The sequence below is a fragment of the Babylonia areolata genome, chromosome 3 (genome assembly GCF_041734735.1).
Source record: "Babylonia areolata isolate BAREFJ2019XMU chromosome 3, ASM4173473v1, whole genome shotgun sequence".
Taxonomy (NCBI): Eukaryota; Metazoa; Mollusca; class Gastropoda; order Neogastropoda; family Buccinidae; genus Babylonia; species Babylonia areolata.
Genome location: NC_134878.1, coordinates 46,188 through 67,500, shown reverse-complemented (window position 1 = coordinate 67,500; position 21,313 = coordinate 46,188). Strand labels below are relative to the sequence as shown.

Here is a 21,313-nt window from a genome sequence, read left to right as displayed (position 1 = left end):
AGTGTGAGTGTGAGTGTGTGTGTGAGTGTGTGTGTGTGTGTGTGTGTGTGAGAGAGAGAGAGAGAGAGAGAGAGAGAGAGTGTGTGACTGAGAGAATGAGTGAGTGAGTGAGAGAGAGAGAGTGTGTGAGTGTGTTGTGTGCGTTATTTACATCTCCCCCCCTCGCTCCCCACACACACCTCCAACCCCGCCGTCCCCCACATAACCTTTTCTATGTTGCTGACGTTCCAGATCCCGAAAGGGCAGACCACTCCAGTGACCCCAACAGACAGCAGTACCAGGAACCATGTCGACGAAGAAGCCGGCAGCCAAAGCCCCGCTCAAAACCACGACCAAGGCAGCACCCAAAGGAGCGGCGTCCAAAACGACAGCTAAACCCGCTGCAGGCAAAGGTACAAAACTCTTTTTTTTCTTCACTTTCTTTCCCTCTCTCACTGAGAGAAGTTTATGGTCTGGCTAGCTGCACTTGAAACATAACATTGTAAGGAGCAGTGCTGATGGGAAGTGAGTATCTTTTAATTGACAGAAGTTTCAGTTTCTCAAAGAGGTGTCGCTGCGTTCGGATGAATTCTCACAACACATTTCCTCGGCAGATACCTGACCAGCAGCATAACCCAATGTACTTGGTGAGGCCTTCAGTGCAGGCATGCACAATTGTGTAGGCCTACTGTCAGGGTTGCTTTCTTCTACAGAATTCTGCCAGACGACAGCTCTTTGTTGCCCTTTGTTGTGTTTTCACGGGATCTCGGTTCATCGTGTCATCCCAGTGACTGTACGCTCGGTTCATCGTGTCATCTGTACGCTCACTTTGACTTTCCCGTCAAACTTGGGAGAGCGGGAATCGAACCCACACCCTCACGGAACACTGTATTGGCAGATAAGCGTCTTATCCATTCTGCCACCTTCCTCCTCTTTGACATGTGTCTCTGACCAGGCTTCACCGAACAGTCAGTGTGGAGCTGCGTCATGTGTCTCTGACCAGGCTTCACCGAACAGTCAGTGTGGAGCTGCGTCATGTGTCTCTGACCAGGCTTCACCGAACAGTCAGTGTGGAGCTGCGTCACGTCCCACTGAGGAACGAGGATCCCCGGGCTTGAACAACAACAACAACAACAACAACAACAAAACAACAACATTGCTTGGATCATAAAACAAATACACTCACACACAGAAAAAAAAGGAAAAAAAGAAAATAGATTTCCGCTGTGGTGATGAGCTGTACTCGTGGAGATAAACCTGAATTTCATGAATTTGTTGTGACAAAACGTAATACAACACACTACACAACACTGCACTACAAACACTGGCTGTAGCACACAGAGCTGACGAACAGAACGGAAGCACCAGATATGACCAGTCTTCCCCGGGTCTTCATGCCTTCACTTGCCTTGGCTTGTATCGATCCACCCGTAACCACCCACACCGCGTCAGGCAAACACCCCCATAAGTATACCAAGGTTCAGGGTCAAAGTGATTGACATTGACCCAGCTACAGTCACCCCTCTGACCCAGCTACAGTCACCCCTCTGACCCAGCTACAGTCACCCCTCTGACCCAGCTACAGTCACCCCTCTGACCCAGCTACAGTCACCCCTCTGACCCAGCTACAGTCACCCCTCTGACCCAGCTAGCATCACCCCTCTGACCCAGCTAGCATCACCCCTCTGACCCAGCTACAGTCACCCCTCTGACCCAGCTACAGTCACCCCTCTGACCCAGCTACAGTCACCCCTCTGACCCAGCTACAGTCACCCCTCTGACCCAGCTACAGTCACCCCTCTGACCCAGCTAGCATCACCCCTCTGACCCAGCTACAGTCACCCCTCTGACCCAGCTACAGTCACCCCTCTGACCCAGCTAGCATCACCCCTCTGACCCAGCTACAGTCACCCCTCTGACCCAGCTAGCATCACCCCTCTGACCCAGCTACAGTCACCCCTCTGACCCAGCTACAGTCACCCCTCTGACCCAGCTACAGTCACCCCTCTGACCCAGCTACAGTCACCCCTCTGACCCAGCTACAGTCACCCCTCTGACCTGACCCAGCTACAGTCACCCCTCTGACCCAGCTACAGTCACCCCTCTGACCCAGCTACAGTCACCCCTCTGACCCAGCTACAGTCACCCCTCTGACCCAGCTACAGTCACCCCTCTGACCTGACCCAGCTACAGTCACCCCTCTGACCCAGCTACAGTCACCCCTCTGACCTGACCCAGCTACAGTCACCCCTCTGACCCAGCGCCTTCCCAACCCCCTCTCCTCCCCACCCCCTCTCCTCCCAACCCCCACCCCCTCTCCTCTCCTCCCGACCCCCTCTCCTCCCAACCCCCTCTCCTCCCAACCCCCACCCCCTCTCCTCCCAACCCCTCTCCTCCCAACCCCCACCCCCTCTCCTCCCAACCCCCTCTCCTCCCAACCCCCTCTCCTCCCAACCCCCACCCCCTCTCCTCCCAACCCCCTCTCCTCCCAACCCCCACCCCCTCTCCTCCCAACCCCCTCTCCTCTCCTCCCGGCCCCCTCTCCTCCCAACCCCCTCTCCTCCCGACCCCCTCTCCTCCCAACCCCCTCTCCTCCCAACCCTCTCTCCTCCCAACCCCCACCTTTTCTCTCTCCCAGCAATTTGGATAACACCATGGACGAAGAGAGAGACTGACAGAGAGAAAGAGAAGTGTAAACAGAGAATTGGGGAGGGAAGGGAGGGAGAGAGAAATAGACAGAGACAGAGACAGAGACAGACAGACAGACAGAGACAGAAAGACAGACAGACTTAGAGACAGAGCACTTTTAAAGCAAAACAACCATAACTGGTCGAACTACAAGCTTTCCCTACGTATTGTATATACATACGTACATACATATCACTCGGCATTGTAAGACGGATTGACCCCCGCCCTCCCCCTCCCCCCTCACACTGCCCACAAAGCTAGCACTTAAGGTCACAACACATCGCCCGCTGTGTGTGTTCGGCACCTTTCTCCACGGAGTGTGCCGGATTGACTTAGGGCCCTCACACACGACACGCCACATGTGTAAAGGCAGTTCAGTGTGATTGACAAACGATGGGGGGAAACCCCTAACAACAACTGGTGCTGGGATCAGACTCACTGAACAGATTTTTTTCTCTGTGTGTGTCAATATAAAGACAAACACACATAACGTAACTTAACATAGCGTGAATTCTACACACACACACACACACACACACACACACACACACACACACACACACACATATATTTGTATATGCGTGTGTGTGCGTGCGTTCTCGATTGCCCCCCTTCCTCCTCCCCCATTCCGATGATAACGACGACGATAATGAGGACGATGACGCTGGATGCCCTCAGGCACGGCAGCCAAGGCCCCAGCCCCAGCAGCAGCCAAGGCGCCTAAAGCGGAGCCTTTGCCCGTGGAGGAGATCAGCCTGAAGGAGATCAACGTGGTGCTCAACGACAGCAAAGGGCTCATCAAGGCTTCAGGCAGGTAGGGACACGCCCCCCGCTAAGGACCCGGTGACTGACGCTAAGGACCCGGTGACTGACGAGACACCGCGTTGCTGGTCCGGTGGAACTTCCCATTTCTAGCCACTCGTCACGGTGGTTTTTGTTGTTTTTTGTTTTTACTTTAAAAAAAAAAAAGAGATTTATCTACCTACATATCTATCTGTCTATCTATTCATCTATCTATCTAGACGGTGTTATCTATCTATCTATCTATCTATCTAGACAGAGTTATCTATCTATATATCTGTCAGTCTATCTATGCATCTATCTATCTAGACGGTGTTATCTATCTATCTATCTAGACAGAGTTATCTATATATGTCTGTCTAGACGGTGTTGTCTATCTATCTATCTAGACGGTGTTATCTATCTGTCTATCCACCTAAACGGTGTTATCTATCTATCTATCTATCCACCTAAACGGTGTTATCTATATATCTATCTAGACGGTGTTATCGATCTATCTATCTTTCTAGACGGTGCTATCTATCTATTTAGTGTCAGGTCAGGTCATTAGATCTGCTACTGGTAACCTGTAATCCAGTACAACCTGTTCAGGGTCGGGTTGCCGACGACTAAACCGGCACTCCCACCACTCCCTTCCGGGACTGGTGAGGCGGGTGGCTAGACACCTTTATGGAGATCCATAAAAGGGCGTCGGCTCAGGAGAGCCACCGACGGCCATCTAGCTCCACCGTGCTGTGTGCATGCCACACGCAGTTGGCCCCCGGGTTGTGTCTAGCCATGCATGCGAAGTCTGGATCCGGCAGAATCTGCGGAAGAAACCTATCGGTTCAACGGAGAGGAAGGCGGTTACAGCAACGCACTGTGGAGTGCAGAGAGCAAGATGAGACTGCATCAGGATGGTGAAGATGCTGGGAAGGGTGGCTTTTGCGAGCACCTCTGTGTCTGGGGTCCTGTCTTGCCACTTGATGTTCAGTAGCTTCCTGAGGCATGTTGTGTGGAAGTGGTTCAGCTTCTTGGCATGTCGTTGGTACACTGTCCAAGTTTCGCAGCCGTACAGTAGTGTGGGGAGAACTACTGCTCTGTAGACCTTTAGCTTGGTCTCAAGACTAATGCCTCTTCTGTTCCAGACATTTGCACTGAGTCTACCAAAAGTTGCACTTGCTCTTGCAATCCTGACGTTCACTTCATCGTCGATGGTTGCATTTCGTGACAGTGTGCTGCCAAGGTATGTGAACCGCTCCACCGCACTGAGTCTCTGACCGTTGACTGTGATGTTGGGCTCAACGTAGGGTTTCCCTGGGGCTGGCTGATGGAGAACTTCAGTTTTCCTCGTGCTGATGGTAAGGCCGAAGTTCCTGCTGGCAGTGGCAAACTTGTCGACGCTGATTTGCATGTCAGCTTCAGATCCAGCGCTGAGGGCACAGTCATCAGCAAACAAAAAGTCTCTGATGATGTCTGTCATGACCTTCGTTTTTGCTTGAAGCCTTCTGAGGTTAAACAGCTTGCCATCTGTTCGGTACTTTAGGCCGATTCCAACATCGCCATCTCTGAAGGCACCAGTAAGCATTGCAGAGAACATGAGGCTGAACAGTGTTGGAGCCAGGACGCAGCCTTGCTATACACCATTTGTGACAGGAAAAGGAGCAGATGTTTCGCCATTGTCCTGGACTCGAGCCTGCATGCCTTCATGGAATTGGCTGACCAAGGAAATAAATTTCCGAGGGCATCCGTACTTGGCCATGATCTTCCACAGTCCCTCTCTACTCACGGTGTCGAAGGCCTTAGTGAGGTCGACATAGGTGGAGAACAGATCAGCATTTTGCTCCTGACATTTCTCTTGCAGCTGCCTTGCAGCAAACACCATGTCGGTGGTTCCGCGCTCTTTCCGGAATCCACATTGGCTCTCAGGTAAATGACCTTGGTCAAGGTGTGCTGTGCATGTGAGGCGGTTTAGTAGGATCCTGGCAAGTATCTTGCCTGCGATGGAGAGCAAGGAAATGCCCCAATGGTTATCACAGGCTTGCCGGTTCCCCTTTCGCTTGTACAAGTGAATGATAGATGCATCTTTGAAATCCTGGGGGATCATCTCTTCTTTCCACATGGGTGAGTACAGCTGATGGAGCTTCTCAGTCAGCACAGTGCCTCCATCTTTGTAGACCTCTGCTGGCATGGAGCCTGAGCCAGGTGCTTTGCCACTGGATAGCAGACGGATTGCTTTCTGGGTCTCAAGAAGTGTTGGCGGATCGTCCAGTGCTTCGTTGATTGGGACTTGTGGGAGACGGTCTATGGCTTCATCATTTATAGAGGAAGGGCGATTTAAGACACTGTTGAAGTGCTCAGCCCAGCGTTTGAGAATTTTCTCCTTCTCGGTGATCAAGGTATTCCCATCTGCACTGAGGAGGGGGGATGATCCTGAGGATGTGGGGCCGTAGACTTCTTTTAAGGCATCATAGAACCTCTTCATATCGTGCCTGTCAGCATATCCCTGGATCTCATCAGCTTTGTCACTCAGCCACTTATCCTGCATCTGACGTAACTTTTGCTGAACAGTCCTGCGGATGGCATTGTACACATCCTTTTTTGATGTGGACTTTGGGTTGCTCAGGTAGGCTTGATGCAGACGGCGTTTCTCATCCAGAAGCTGCTTGATTTCATCACAGTTTTCATCAAACCAGTCTTTGTGCTTTCTGGTCATGGGTCCCAGGGTCTCTGAAGCTGTACTATAGATCAACTCGCGCAGGGTCCTCCAGTCAGACTCCACATTCTGGTTGTCCAGAGAGGCGGATTCCAGACGATCTTCCAGCAGCTCCACAAAGGTCTGTTTGATGGTGATGTTTTTCAGCTTAGCGATGTTGAGCCGTTTTGGAGCCTTCTGGCCTTGGGGGCGTCTCTTGGGCTGGATTCGAATATTCAGCTTCGAGACTACAAGGCGATGGTCTGTCCAACACTCGGCGCCGCACATGGTCTTTGTCACACGTACATCTTGCCTGTCCCTTTTCCTGACGATGACGTAATCGATGAGATGCCAATGCTTTGAGCGAGGGTGCATCCATGACGTCCTGTTACGGGTAGGGAGGCAGAAAACTGTGTTGGTTATCAGCAGTTCGTGCTCTGCACAAGTCTGAAGCAAAAGCAATCCATTTGGGTTGCAGTGGCCTACGCCATGCTTTCCAATCACTCCATCCCAGATGTAGTCAGAGCCAACTCTAGCATTGAAGTCCCCAAGAATGATGAGCTTGTCTGCTTTAGGGATAGCAGCAATGACAGAGTGAAGGTCCTCGTAGAACTTCGCCTTCACTTCATCCGGGTTGGTCATGGTTGGGGCGTAGGCACTGACAATGGTGAGGTGCTTCTGGCAAGATGCCAGTGGGAGTTTCATGGTCATAAGCCTATCGTTGACTCCCTTTGGGATTCCAGCTAGCTTGCTGACAAGTGCTGTTTTTACTGCAAAACCAACGCCAGCCTCACGTCGCTCTTCGCTTCCTCGTCCACTCCAGAAGAAGGTGTAACCAGATCCCCGTTCGCAGAGCTCGCCTTCGCCTGCAAGCCGAGTCTCACTCAAGGCTGCGATGTCGATGTTGTATCTGGCGAGTTCGGATGCAACTAGTGCCGTTCTCCTTTGGGGTCTGTCCGCGTTATCTCTGTCCAGGAGAGTCCTTATGTTCCAAGCACCAATGGTGAGAGGAACGATCCTTGTTTTTTTCTTTTCTTTCTCTTTGTTTCGACCGCTGATGTAGGGTCCCCACCAGCCGCGGTATGCTGGCCAGGGTGATATGGAGCAGGCAATTTTTAGGGCACCTTTTCTAGCCCCTTCCTCATGCCAGGGAGGTGAGCAGTGCATTCCTAAAGAGGGCTGCTCAGACGCTCAGACGGCTGCCGAGCTCCATCGCTGCTCCTGTCGATGAAGAACGACCCTATGGCCTGAGCCGCCTGCGACTGCCAGTGTACCCACACCTGTCGTTTCGTCGCTCGCCTGTCGCCACAGGACTTGGGGGTGATGAAATGATGAAGGATGAAAGGTCATTTTGGATGACTGATGACTTGCGCGATGAGTTTGTTTAAAGTGAAGAGGAGTTGCGCAACATCGACCTCACTCTCTCGTCCGGGTCCACCAATTTCCAGTGGCAAGACTAAGTCGAGACGACTGGAGGATGAGCACGGATGCAGTGGATGACCAAGATATTATTTCGGTGTCTCATCTTGCTCTCTGCACTCCACAGTGCGTTGCTGTAACCGCCTTCCTCTCCGTTGAACCGATAGGTTTCTTCCGCAGATTCTGCCGGATCCAGACTTCGCATGCATGGGTAGACACACCCCGGGGGCCAACTGCGTGTGGCATGCACACAGCACGGTGGAGCTAGATGGCCGTCGGTGGCTCTCCTGAGCCAACGCCCTTTTATGGATCTCCATAAGGGTGTCTACCCACCCGCCTCACCAGTCCCGGAAGGGAGCGGTGGGAGTGCCGGTTTAGTCGCCGGCAACCCGACCCTGAACAGGTTGTACTGGATTACAGGTTACCAGTAGCAGATCTAATGACCTGACCTGACCTGACCTGACCAGGTCAGGTCAATTACAGCTACTGTTGGCCACAAACACCTGGTGGGAGGGGTGGGGGGAGACACTGTTGGTCAGTTTTATGGAAGGATGGATACAGATACTTATACAGCGCCTATCCTCGGTCAGAGACCAAGCTCTAAGCGCTTTACAAACAACGGAGTCATTTTCACAACAGCCTGCCTACCTTGGGTAGAGGCGACTGATGGCTGTCATTAGGTGCTCATCATTCCCTGAATCATTCAACCATGAAGGGGGTTCAGGCACAAGCACACACACCCACATACACCCTTCCCCCATCCCCCTGACCTTGAAGACGTGGAAGGACTCAAACTGGATGATGCGTGACAACCAAACTAAACCTAATGTAAATGTACAGAGAATCATAAAAAAACAACACGGAGACACAAAGTGAACCAAACTAAACCTGATGTAAATGTATTTCTGTAGGACCCGATTCAAAATTACAAAATGGACAAAAATATACAATTTGCCGACGGTATTATGCAGAATTTAAGAAAAAAAGGGTTCTCTTATAATAGATCAATTGAAACATAATTACGTATGGATCATACCGATAATGGGTTAAAACGTCTAACTGGTATATAGGAACTGTAATTCGCTTTTCTTGATGCTCGTCTGTTTGTTCTGGAACTGTGGCTTGAGACTAAGTTTCGTTTCCTGAGCCTGGTGGACCAGTGCTTGTAGCTTTCACCCCTAACTGGATCAACATTCCAATAGTTTTTGTGTGCCTTTAGAAAATAAAGGAAATAAAACCAGGTAAACAACGTATAAGTAACACACAATGTGCTGCAATACGTACTTTCCACCCCCACCCCCACACCCACACCCCACCCTTGACTGGAAAGGATCACATGCACAACGTCCGTAGAATCACTGTGACTGGAACTGCACACAGCCAATACATTATTATCCATTCATCACTGTGACGAACTGCACACAGCCAATACATTATTATCCATTCATCACTGTGACTGGAACTCCACACAGTCAATACATTATTATCCATTCATCACTGTGACGAACTGCACACAGCTAATACATTATTATCCATTCATCACTGTGACGAACTGCACACAGCCAATACATTATTATCCATTCATCACTGTGACGAACTGCACACAGTCAATACATTATTATCCATTCATCACTGTGACGAACTCCACACGGCCAATACATTATTATCCATTCATCACTGTGACGAACTCCACACAGTCAATACATTATTATCCATTCATCACTGTGACGAACTGTACACGGCCAATACATTATTATCCATTCATCACTGTGACGAACTGTACACAGCTAATACATTATTATCCATTCATCACTGTGACGAACTCCACACAGTCAATACATTATTATCCATTCATCACTGTGACGAACTGCACACAGCCAATACATTATTATCCATTCATCACTGTGACGAACTCCACACAGCCAATACATTATTATCCATTCATCACTGTGACGAACTGCACACAGCTAATACATTATTATCCATTCATCACTGTGACGAACTGCACACAGTCAATACATTATTATCCATTCATCACTGTGACGAACTGCACACAGTCAATACATTATTATCCATTCAGACATGATCAAGGCGGATGAAGGTGCTTCTATTACTTACACATGGTACACAGAATGAACACGCTTGTGTGTCAAGTCAAGTCAAGTCAAGTCAAGTCAAGATTTTATTTCATGATGGTAAATTGAATAAGCAACAATTGCTTTTTTACATCAAGCCATCAATGAAAATAATAATAATAATAGTCTATAGTATATATATATGTATATATCTATACAAGAATACTGTGATAAAGAAATACAAAATTGCATTTCCATTTCACACACACACACACACACACACACACACACACACACACACACACACACACACACACACACACACCACTGAATACAAATTCTCGGACACAATTACACCATGCCCATCCCACCCACATGCACATGTTCCCCCATTTAGTGCAAAATCCTTGCCAACACAAGCATATACAAAACATTTCACAATTAATAGGAATATTAGACTAACAGGTCAAAATTTGTATTACTGTTAATTATTTTCAATGAGGTGATTCTTCAGATTTTTCTTAAACACGTTTTTATTTACGATACTTTTCAGAGTGAGTGGGAGATTATTCCATAATTTTCTACCAGAATACAGAAAGCTGGATTTGTAAAGGTTGTTTCTTGGTCTGGGTATGCAGAGCATGTGGTTGTGTCTGTGTTCATTAGTTTTAAATGTGTCTGCAATCTTTTTTGGAGCATTTCTATACATAACATTATGCATGCAAACAGCTTTGTTGAAGTACAGCCTGTTGTGAAAGGATAATATATTAAGTTGTTTATAGTCCATTGGGGTCAGAGAGTTCGGTTTCAACAATACTATTTTCAGTGCTGTTTTATACATACGGTGAATAAACTTCAAGTTTGTGAGGCTACAGCTGTCCCATAAGGCTGATACATAATCGATTACTGGCAGAATATGTGCACAGAAAAAGAGCTTTCGTGAATGAACATTAAGGATCTTTTTTTTAATTTTTGTTAGTTGAAGTATTCTATTTGAGAGACGTTTACTTAAGCACTTCGTTTGATCAGTCCAAGATAGATCTTTATCAATAATGACACCCAGAATTTTATGTGAATCTACCTCTTCAATTTTATTGACGCCTAGGAATAGTGGTTTGAAGTTATGTTTCATTTTTTGTCTTTTTTTGTCGTGCACATACATACATGCACTTCGTTTTCTGAACATTCAAGGACATGTGATTCAAGTGTGTCCAGTCATTAAGTTTCTGAATATCATCTTGGAGTTCATTAGTTAGTTTACTGGCGTCTGAATTGCTTGAATGTAATGATGTGTCATCTGCAAACATTTCACATTTAGATTTCATATAACAAGGTAAGTCATTAACATAAGTGGAGAATAAAATTGGTCCTAAGATGGATCCCTGTGGTACTCCATGATTAATAGATGTAAAATTTGAGGTTTGATTATTTATTGCTATTAACTGCTTCCTATCAGAAAGAAAAGATTGTGTAAGGTGAATATACTCTGGTGGTAATTTATAAGCTTCTATTTACGTAGTAACAAGGAGTGATTGATTACATCAAAAGCTTTTTCAAAATCTATGAAAAGGAGACCTGTGAATTTATTTTCATTTATGTTATGTAGAAGACTGTCAGTGAGTTGTATGAGGGCTGTATGACAAGAATGATTTTTACGGAAACCAGACCGGTCTTCATGGATTAAGTCGTTGTCAAAGAGATAAGAATATAAACATTTTTGCAAATGTTTTTCAATGGGTTTAGACAGAGCAGACAAGACAGAAATTGGCCTATAGTTAGATGGATCAGAAGAATCACCTGATTTGTACAGTGGAATGACTCTAGCCTGCTTGAATTTAGAAGGAAAACATTTCTTATCGATACACAAATTATAAAGATATGTCAGAGTATCTACAATAACAGGGGAAGAAAGCTTTAATATCTGTCCATCTAACCCGTCCAAATCTCGTGTGCCAGATTGTTTTAGTTGTGATAGGCTTTGACATACATCAAAAACAGTCATTGGTTGAAGACTAAATGGAACATGAATTTTCTTTGAGTCAATATACTGTTTTAGAATACAGAGGTCATTTTCACTGGTCCTGTCGCTTGGTATAATTTTTTCAGCAATGGTTGCAAAATGATTATTTAACTGATCTGCTGTTACATCAGTGATGTTTTGTGTGCGTCTCTCTCTCTCTCTCTCTCTCTCTCTCTCTCTCTGTGTGTGTGTGTGTGTGTGTGTGTGTGTGTGTGTGTGTGTGTGCAGGTGGCCACTGGTGATAGACGAGGCCGAGAGGGTGGGCGTGTTTCTCCGGCACCGTGACTGCAACAACCTGCACGTCATGGATTCCGCGGAGATGAGACCAGATAGCATCCGCCTGGCCCTTCTGGGCGCCATCAGGTCAGTGGGGGAGAGGGGGAGAGGGGGTGGGAGAGGGAGGGAGAGGGAGAAGAGACGGAGAGAACGACGTTTGGATGAAGGAAGTGGTATAAGCATATATGATAATTATGAAAAATGGAGAAAGTTGATAAAAACCGTTGGTTGTATTACGGAGACTCACTTTTGATATGATGTGTGGAACGCTTCAGACCATAGGTCTGACTTTAGGTATTGTGTTAGTTGGAAAATGTCGGGACACACCTTTTATCAAAAGTGTCTTATTTTACAACCAACAGTTTCTCCATTTGTTGTCTTTGTAGACTCAGTAGTCATCTTTCTTTTTATCGTTGTATATACTAATTAGGTTACGTTTGTTTTTAACATCCAGCCCTCAGAGGAATAAGAACATGAACTAAAAAACATTCGCAAAAATAACAGAATGATTGGGAGAAATTCGGACACACTCGAAGACATATAATATTATAATTATGCACTTCTATACAATCGTAATGCTTGCATTCATGATCAAAAAGCACATACGTACATACATAAAGTACATACGCACCTTATAAACATACCTACAAGCATGCAAATGAGAGAGAGAGAGAGAGAGAGAGAGAGAGAGAGAGAGAGAGGGTATAACTCGATAAAGCACACACAAACACACACCGACACACAAGCATGTAAATGAGATAGAGAGAGAGACAGACATACAGAGTGAAAGAGGGAATAAGCAGAGAAAAACACGCACACCAACACTCACCGGGTTACCTCCCCCCTCTTCACTGCTTCATTTCACACAAAACTCTGTTGCCTGAAAGGTGAACACTAGTTTTAGCTCATTCTGTTCGCTCAAGGACCATACAACTCCACAATAAACAATAAAACACTGACAACAACAGACAAAGGCTTATAAAGCGCAGTCTTGTAATAAGTGTGTGCATAGAAGTGACTGCAACAAAGCGAAATTAATGACAGTAATATAACTGGAATTTTTTCTCCACCCTGAACTACACCTTAAGTGAGGGTCTGGGTGCTAGTCTTTCGGACGAGACGGTAAACCATGGTCCCGCGTGCAGCATGCACTTAAACAGAACCCAAGAAATCAAAAGGACTGTTCCTGGCAAAATTCTGTACAAATAAAATCCAGTCTGATAATAAAACAAACACACTTACAGAGTTCTTTATTATTCAACTCTCAGTTCATCAGTCAGGATTTTTCTTCCGATACTGGATGCCCGAAACAAGTAACCCTTCTGTCGAATGGGATCGAATGCTTCGAGTTGAAACAGACAGAGGAGGTCATCTTCGGCATTACTTGTTTTATCAACATGGCAGGTGGGTTTGGTTTTGTTGTTTCTGCTCGCTGGGTATGTGGCAGTTGATCGACATGTCTTTTAGTAATGTTTCTGTAAATACTGTATTTCACACAATGGTCGCAAAGATGAATGTCAGCTTCTAAACCCTTACAAGTAGCACACAGTCTTGGTTCTTTCTGTGTATTTCTATAACTGCCATGTTCAACCTGTAAGTCATGGACACCGATTCGTAACCCAGTCGGCGCTTGCCTGTACTTTATATTTGCTTTATTTATTTATTGATTTTAGATACTTACGATTGTTTTTAGTTTGTCATAGCACTCCTGTAAAAATCTTGCTTGAACGAACTGTTCGTTTTTGTTTCCAGAATTTTACGTACTCACTTTCCAACTTCCACTTTCCAGCACACTGCGGTGTGTGTGTGTGTGTGTGTGTGTGTGTGTGTGTGTGTGTGTGTGTGTGTGTGTGTGTGTGTGTGTGTGTGCAGGTACGGCAAACCCATGACCATCAACCTGGGGGAGAACGGCAGCATTGACATCGTACAGGAATTCTTCAATGAAGTCATGCCGGACCTCATGGATCTGGTGCTCACCAAGCAAATTCTGGAAGACGATAGGTGGGTGTCTACGCAAAAACAAAAACAACAAAAATACGTCTCTCTCGTTTCTGCTTGGTTGTTAACAGAGAGAGACAGACAGACAGACAGACAGACAGACAGACACAGAGAGAGACCGAGAGAGAGACACAGAGAGAGAGAGAGAGAGAGAGACCGATTGAAAGAGAGACAGGTAGATTGATAAAAGGGGAGGGACAGAGAGATGCAGTAGGGAAAGAGGGACGAGAGACAGACACAGAGAGAGACAGAGAGAGAGAGACAGAGAGAGAGAGACAGAGAGAGAGAGAGACAGAGGGAGAGACAGAGACAGACAGAGAGAGACACACAGAGAGAGACACACACACAGACACACAGAGAGAGAGACAGAGAGAGAGAGACAGAGAGAGAGAGACAGAGAGAGAGACAGAGACAGAGCGATAGAGACAGAGAGAGAGAGTTGTTTTTTACCGTGTGTCGTGTGTGCTGCACACGAGACGTGTTGTTCTTTGTGTTTTTTTTACAGTGTGTCGTGCGTGCTGCACACGGGACGTGTTGCTCTTTGTTTTTTTTACAGTGTGTCGTGTGTGCTGTGCACGTGACGTGTTGCTCTTTGTTTTGTTACAGTGTCGTGTGTGCTGTGCACGTGACGTGTTGCTCTTTGTTTTGTTACAGTGTCGTGTGTGCTGCACACGGGACGTGTTGTTCTTTTTTTTTTCTTTTTTTTTTACAGTGTGTCGTGTGTGCTGCACACGGGACGTGTTGTTCTTTGTTGTTGTTTTCTACAGTGTGTCGTGTGTGCTGCACACGGGACGTGTTGCTCTTTGTTTTTCTACAGTGTGTCGTGTGTGCTGCACACGGGACGTGTTGTTCTTTGTTGTTGTTTTCTACAGTGTGTCGTGTGTGCTGCACACGGGACGTGTTGCTCTTTGTTTTTTTACAGTGTGTCGTGTGTGCTGCACACGGGACGTGTTGCTCTTTGTTTTTTTACAGTGTGTCGTGTGTGCTGCACACGGGACGTGTTGCTCTTTGTTGTTGTTTTCTACAGTGTGTCGTGTGTGCTGCACACGGGACGTGTTGCTCTTTGTTTTTTTACAGTGTGTCGTGTGTGCTGTACACGTGACGTATTGCTCTTTGTTTTGTTACAGTGTGTCGTGTGTGCTGCACACGGGACGTCAGTTTGTCGTCTCATCCGAATGACTGGACGCTCAGTTTGGTTTTCTTGGTAGAGAGGGCGAGAGTGGGAATCAAGCTGATACCCTGACGGATACTATAGCGACAGATGAGCGTCTTAACCAATCTTGGTAGAGAGGGCGAGAGTGGGAATCAAGCTGATACCCTGACGGATACTATAGCGACAGATGAGCGTCTTGACCAATCTTGGTAGAGAGGGCGAGAGTGGGAATCAAGCTGATACCCTGACGGATACTATAGCGACAGATGAGCGTCTTGACCAATCTTGGTAGAGAGGGCGAGAGTGGGAATCAAGCTGATACCCTGACGGATACTATAGCGACAGATGAGCGTCTTGACCAATCTTCCACCTTCCTCCATAACGTGCACTCTCCTCCCTAGGTGCTAAGCAGAAAACATGTCACACTTTTACTGATTGAAAAAATAACATTCTTTTAAGTTCCATTACAATCAGATATAACACAAAATATTCATACACAACATCACACCAACAAGAAGAGCGCAGAAAAATAGATATAAATAAATAAATAAATAAATGTGTGAAAAAGAAAAGAAAAAAAAAAGATACAGAGTGAAAAATAACAAAAATTGTTCACATCATATATAGATAACATAGTCAGCTGGTAATCTAGCCAGTGTCACTAGTTACAGAAACGTGCACATGCATACACACAGACACACACACACACACATGCATCATTCATGTCATCGCGCAATCCATCATCACGTCGGAAGAATTTATTGCTGAACTTGAATCCACTTTTCTCTTTTATTACTGAACTTAGTCAGGAACTGTAATCAGTGACCCTGTTTGCAATGACTTTGCTGCCCTGTCTGTAACACTTGTAGTGATTGTCCCCCCTGACACCCCCCTCCCTCCCCCTCCCCCCTTCACCCTCCCTACAGGTACATGAAGCTGGTACGCCCCACGGACGACGCAGACTACACGCAGAACACGCTGTTCGCTGTGGGGGAAGGCTTCAACTTCGTCTTCCTGACGGCCAACCCCACCATCACGGAGGACACCATGGGCAAGGTCATCGTCTTCAAGGTCGCTTAAAGTCTTCCATCAGCAACGGCAGCGAAAAAAGAAGAAAAAAGGAAAGAAAAACAAAGAGAAAAGAAAGAAAAGAAGAAAAAAGAAGAGAGAAGAAAGAGAAACGGGGTAAGGGAAGAGGTGGGGGGATTTCCTTTCACAGCACAAAATGATATAGATATCAATCAATTTCAAATCAGCTGGTGACACGGGATATTGCCGTAACGTGTTTCGTGTATGACCATGCTTTAATCAATATATTCACCTCGCCATGTAGGCAGCCATACTCCCTTTTCAGGATTCTACACGATGGGTATGTTCTTGTTTCCACAACTCACTGAACGCTGACTTGGATTTCAGGATCTCATTATCTTCTGCGTGCGTATACACACAAATCAAATACAATATGATATAAATGTGTAATATAAATTCAATATGATATAAATGTGTAATATTTTCTAGATACAAAGAGACGAGGAAGTTACGCTATTTCAGCACAACCACAACTCAATATCTGGTGGAAAGAAGGCGGCATGGATATAATAATAATAATAATAAATAATTGTGGTATTTATAAGGCGCAAAATCTTGATGAAATCAACTCTAAGCGCACAGAAAAGGAAAAAAAAAGATCTGCACACACACACACACACACACACACACACACACACACGCTGTGGGCCATATGGCTCTAAACACAACTAATTCAAAAATAAGCATTATGTACAAATATTGCTGTATGCACCCACCCACACAATCACACCAGTACACACACACACACACATACACACACACACACACACACACGCACCTACACGCATGACCAGTAAATGAAGAGGGGACGAACGGAAATCTTTCTGGACTGAAATGTAACGTCATGCATCCTGAGGTGGGTTGCATGCATTAACTTTGCAGCGCTAAGTGTGCTTATCGTTAAGACTTTGCAGCGCTAAGTGTGCTTATCGTTAAGAATGTTCTCAACTCCGTGGTGAACTCCACATACTTAGGAACATTCTCCAAGCAAGCTTAGCGCTACAAAGATCGCCTTATGCAAGTCGGCCCTGGACCTTTGACAAACTGCAAACCGGTGGTGTGAACAGCACACCCCTTGACAAACTGTAAACCGGTGGTGTGAACAGCACACCCCTTGACAAACTGTAAACCGGTGGTGTGAACAGCACACCCCTTGACAAACTGTAAACCGGTGGTGTGAACAGCACACCCCTTGACAAACTGTAAACCGGTGGTGTGAACAGCACATCCCTTGACAAACTGTAAACCGGTGGTGTGAACAGCACACCCCTTGACAAACTGCAAACCGGTGGTGTGAACAGCACACCCCTTGACAAACTGTAAACCGGTGGTGTGAACAGCACACCCCTTGACAAACTGTAAACCGGTGGTGTGAACAGCACACCCCTTGACAAACTGTAAACCGGTGGTGTGAACAGCACACCCCTGGAGTCTCCCCTCTGTCAGCGTCAATACAATGCTGTTGTCTATACCTCCATTTACCATTTACTAGCAATTTCATTGCAAGACTGTGGCAATCCGTCCAATCTGGTATTTACTTTTGAATTTGACTTTGCTATTTGCCGTGAACGCAATAATAATTTTTTTTTTCTGTTTTGTACGTTTTGGAATAAAAATATATATCTGTTCGTTTCTTTGACTTGTTCATATCGCACACAAACACACACACACACGCGCGGGCGCGCGCGCGCGGGTGATAGATAGAGAGAGCGAGAGAGAGAGAGAGAGAGAGAGAAAACATTTTAAGGCCCTAGCCCCTTATTAAGAGGAACAATGATATTAAGGAACAAACACGATATATCAGACATTTTTTACAGGTCCTGCTATAATTATGTATCTAAGATATTCAGAAACAAAAGACTCTCTGCTGTGTAAAACACAGTGTCACGTTACGCACAACCGTTCCATCACTGGATGCCATCAACAGACTCAGTCGAAATAAACATGGTTCCTTGGAATATTTCTTCGGTATGAAAAGTGGACTTCTCCTCAACTGAACCTGTACACAATGGACATGACAATGCTGCATCCTAAACAGAAAAAGAATGTGTGTGTGTGTGTGTGTGTGTGTGTGTGTGTGTGTGTGTGAGGGGGAGAGAGAGAGAGAGAGAGGAGAAAAAACTATGGAAACACACAGAGAAACGGGGGCAACGTCAGAAACGAGATACCTCCATACCCAATCAAGGCCATGTCGCCCTCAACCTTTTAATGCGTGCACACACAGCACTGTGAAAAGCCACATGAAGGCCTACCTTTTAATGCGTGCACACACAGCACTGGAAAAAGCCACATGAAGGCCTACCTATAATGCGTGCACACACAGCACTGGAAAAAGCCACATGAAGGCCTACCTATAATGCGTGAACACACAGCACTGTGAAAAGCCACATGAAGGCCTACCTTTTAATGCGTGCACACACAGCACTGGAAAAAGCCACATGAAGGCCTACCTATAATGCGTGAACACACAGCACTGTGAAAAGCCACATGAAGGCCTACCTTTTAATGCGTGCACACACAGCACTGGAAAAAGCCACATGAAGGCCTACCTATAATGCGTGCACACACAGCACTGTGAAAAGCCACATGAAGGCCTACCTTTTAATGCGTGCACACACAGCACTGGAAAAAGCCACATGAAGGCCTACCTATAATGCGTGCACACACAGCACTGTGAAAAGCCACATGAAGGCCTACCTTTTAATGCGTGCACACACAGCACTGGAAAAAGCCACATGAAGGCCTACCTATAATGCGTGAACACACAGCACTGTGAAAAGCCACATGAAGGCCTACCTTTTAATGCGTGCACACACAGCACTGGAAAAAGCCACATGAAGGCCTACCTATAATGCGTGAACACACAGCACTGTGAAAAGCCACATGAAGGCCTACCTTTTAATGCGTGGACACACAGCACTGTGAAATGCCACATGAAGGCCTACCTTTTAACCCCAACCTTAACCCTAACCCTAATTCTAACCATACCATATAGGGTATGTGTATATATACTTCATGGTAGATATGGTATGTGCATACTTCATGGTAGATGTGGTATGTGTATATATACTTCATGGTAGATAGGGTATGTGTATATATACTTCATGGTAGATAGGGTATGTGTATATATACTTCATGGTAGATATGGTATGTGCATACTTCATGGTAGATGTGGTATGTGTATATATACTTCATGGTAGATAGGGTATGTGTATATATACTTCATGGTAGATAGGGTATATGTGTATATATACTTCATGGTAGATAGGGTATGTGTATATATACTTCATGGTAGATAGGGTATATGTATATATACTTCACGGATACGTCTTTGGGTGTGTTGCCCAAATTTCCTGACCAACACTACAAGTGTCTGTGTCTCTCGAGCCTGGTTAACGCCGGGATGTTATCATGAAAGGAAGCGCAGAGTACAGCCTTGTCACGTGGTCCCAAACCTAAATGGACACCAGTAGCAACATCGTTATCATCGCCTTCCTCCATCATCGTGTTGGTAGATACGGTATGGACGTAGACAGTCAAGCAGTCGACAGTCAAACAAAGAACGTTTCTGAATACGAATGAGGGACGTTGGTTAGCTTCCTGTTCTTTATTGTTACTCCGCTACCACCTGCATAGTGCCATACTGGAACTGCTGGCTGCATATGGATGTTGCCTACATTGCTTTCACGAGACTTAAGCATGCACACAGACATACACGCAAACAGGCAGTTTGACTGATAACTGACATATAAACAAATAGAAAACAGCCTCTGGATGTTTGCTTTATGGTCGATGAACGGTTGGTACCAATATTTAACTAATTTGTTTTTAGTCAGGGATATGGTTATGGATGGTTGTCACAGACAAAACACACGCGCTCACGCGTACACTCACACATTCACACACAGAGACACACATACAGGGATTTTTACAGATTGTTGATTTCATTGTCCTGGTCTATCCTTTCTCTTTATACTCTTCTTTAATAAGCATCCTAACCCTCACTCCCACCTCACACACACACACACTCTCTCTCTCTCTCTCTCTGTCACACACACACACACACACACACACACACACACACGCATGCACGCACGCGCGCAGGCACACACACAAACTCACTCTCTCTGTCACACACACACACGCGCGCGCGCGCGCACACACACACGCACACACACAAACGCACACACACACATATTTTCAATCGTTTTGAACAGCACTACATTGTGACTTTCAGACAACAGTGTCCAATTTCTGTACGCTGTATTTTTTATGTCCAAACTGGAACCACTCATTTACAGATATTCACTATTTCTCTGTCTGCTGGTAATATCTGAGAGGATCGAAACTCGTATCTCGGCCAGACACAAATACATTGTAATTTTTCAGAAGGCGATTATTCAACGTTTTGCCGACTTGTCTTGTTCGCTCACACGTACAATAAGCCTGTCTCGGTTCCAAAACAGTTGGTTCAAATTCCTTAGATTAAATTTCTCAGTTGACGTATGTTTTAAGTCTCCCTTGATCTCTTGTCTGGCTGTTCATTTGTCTGTCGGGTTCTGGTATATTCTCTGTCTGCCTTTTTGACTGTCTGTATCTCTCTGTATATGTACTGTATTGTATTACATAACGTCACAGATGTTTCTGTGTGAAATTCAGACTGCTCTCCCCAAGGAGAGAGCGTCGCTACAGTGCAGTGCCACCCATTTTTCCCGCCTGCCAGTTTATTTTCCTATCAAAATGGATTTTTCAACAAAATTTTGCCAGGGTCAACCGTTTTATTGCCATGGGTTCTTTTACTTGGGCAAAGAGCATGAGACTCACGGAAACTCATTTCATCGTCTCCCCCGAATGATTAGCGTTCAGACACCACTCCCTGACGAGTGTGGGATTCGAACCTACGCGCTCAGATTCTCTCGCGACCTAGGCGGACGCGTTACCGCCAGGCCCCACTTCATCTCTTTGATTTTCGTCCCTGCCCCACTGTTCCCTTTGACAGGGGCAAATGGCCCGTTCAGTTAACTGTTCATCTTCTCTCTCTCTCTCTCTCTCTCTCTCTCTCTCTCTCTCTGAGCTGTGTTCATGAAAGAGAGAGGCGGACTTTTATGGCGCTCGTCATGAAATATCACTATTTTAGTTAA

The 21,313-nt window shown here is 46.0% G+C and overlaps 1 protein-coding gene across 1 annotated transcript in view; it reads left to right on the top strand.

Annotated features, from left to right (window-relative positions):
* LOC143280409 (IQ motif and ankyrin repeat domain-containing protein 1-like) overlaps positions 1-17,774 on the top strand; it is a 20,470-nt gene extending 2,696 nt beyond the window's left edge. The window contains exons 2-6 of the mRNA XM_076585043.1: positions 232-392; positions 3,346-3,481; positions 11,885-12,019; positions 13,805-13,933; positions 16,010-17,774. Of these exons, the coding sequence (XP_076441158.1) occupies positions 287-392; positions 3,346-3,481; positions 11,885-12,019; positions 13,805-13,933; positions 16,010-16,163 (660 nt within the window). The 5' untranslated portion in view covers positions 232-286 and the 3' untranslated portion in view covers positions 16,164-17,774. The remainder of the gene's footprint in view (positions 1-231; positions 393-3,345; positions 3,482-11,884; positions 12,020-13,804; positions 13,934-16,009) is intronic.
* Positions 17,775-21,313: the final 3,539 nt, after the last annotated feature.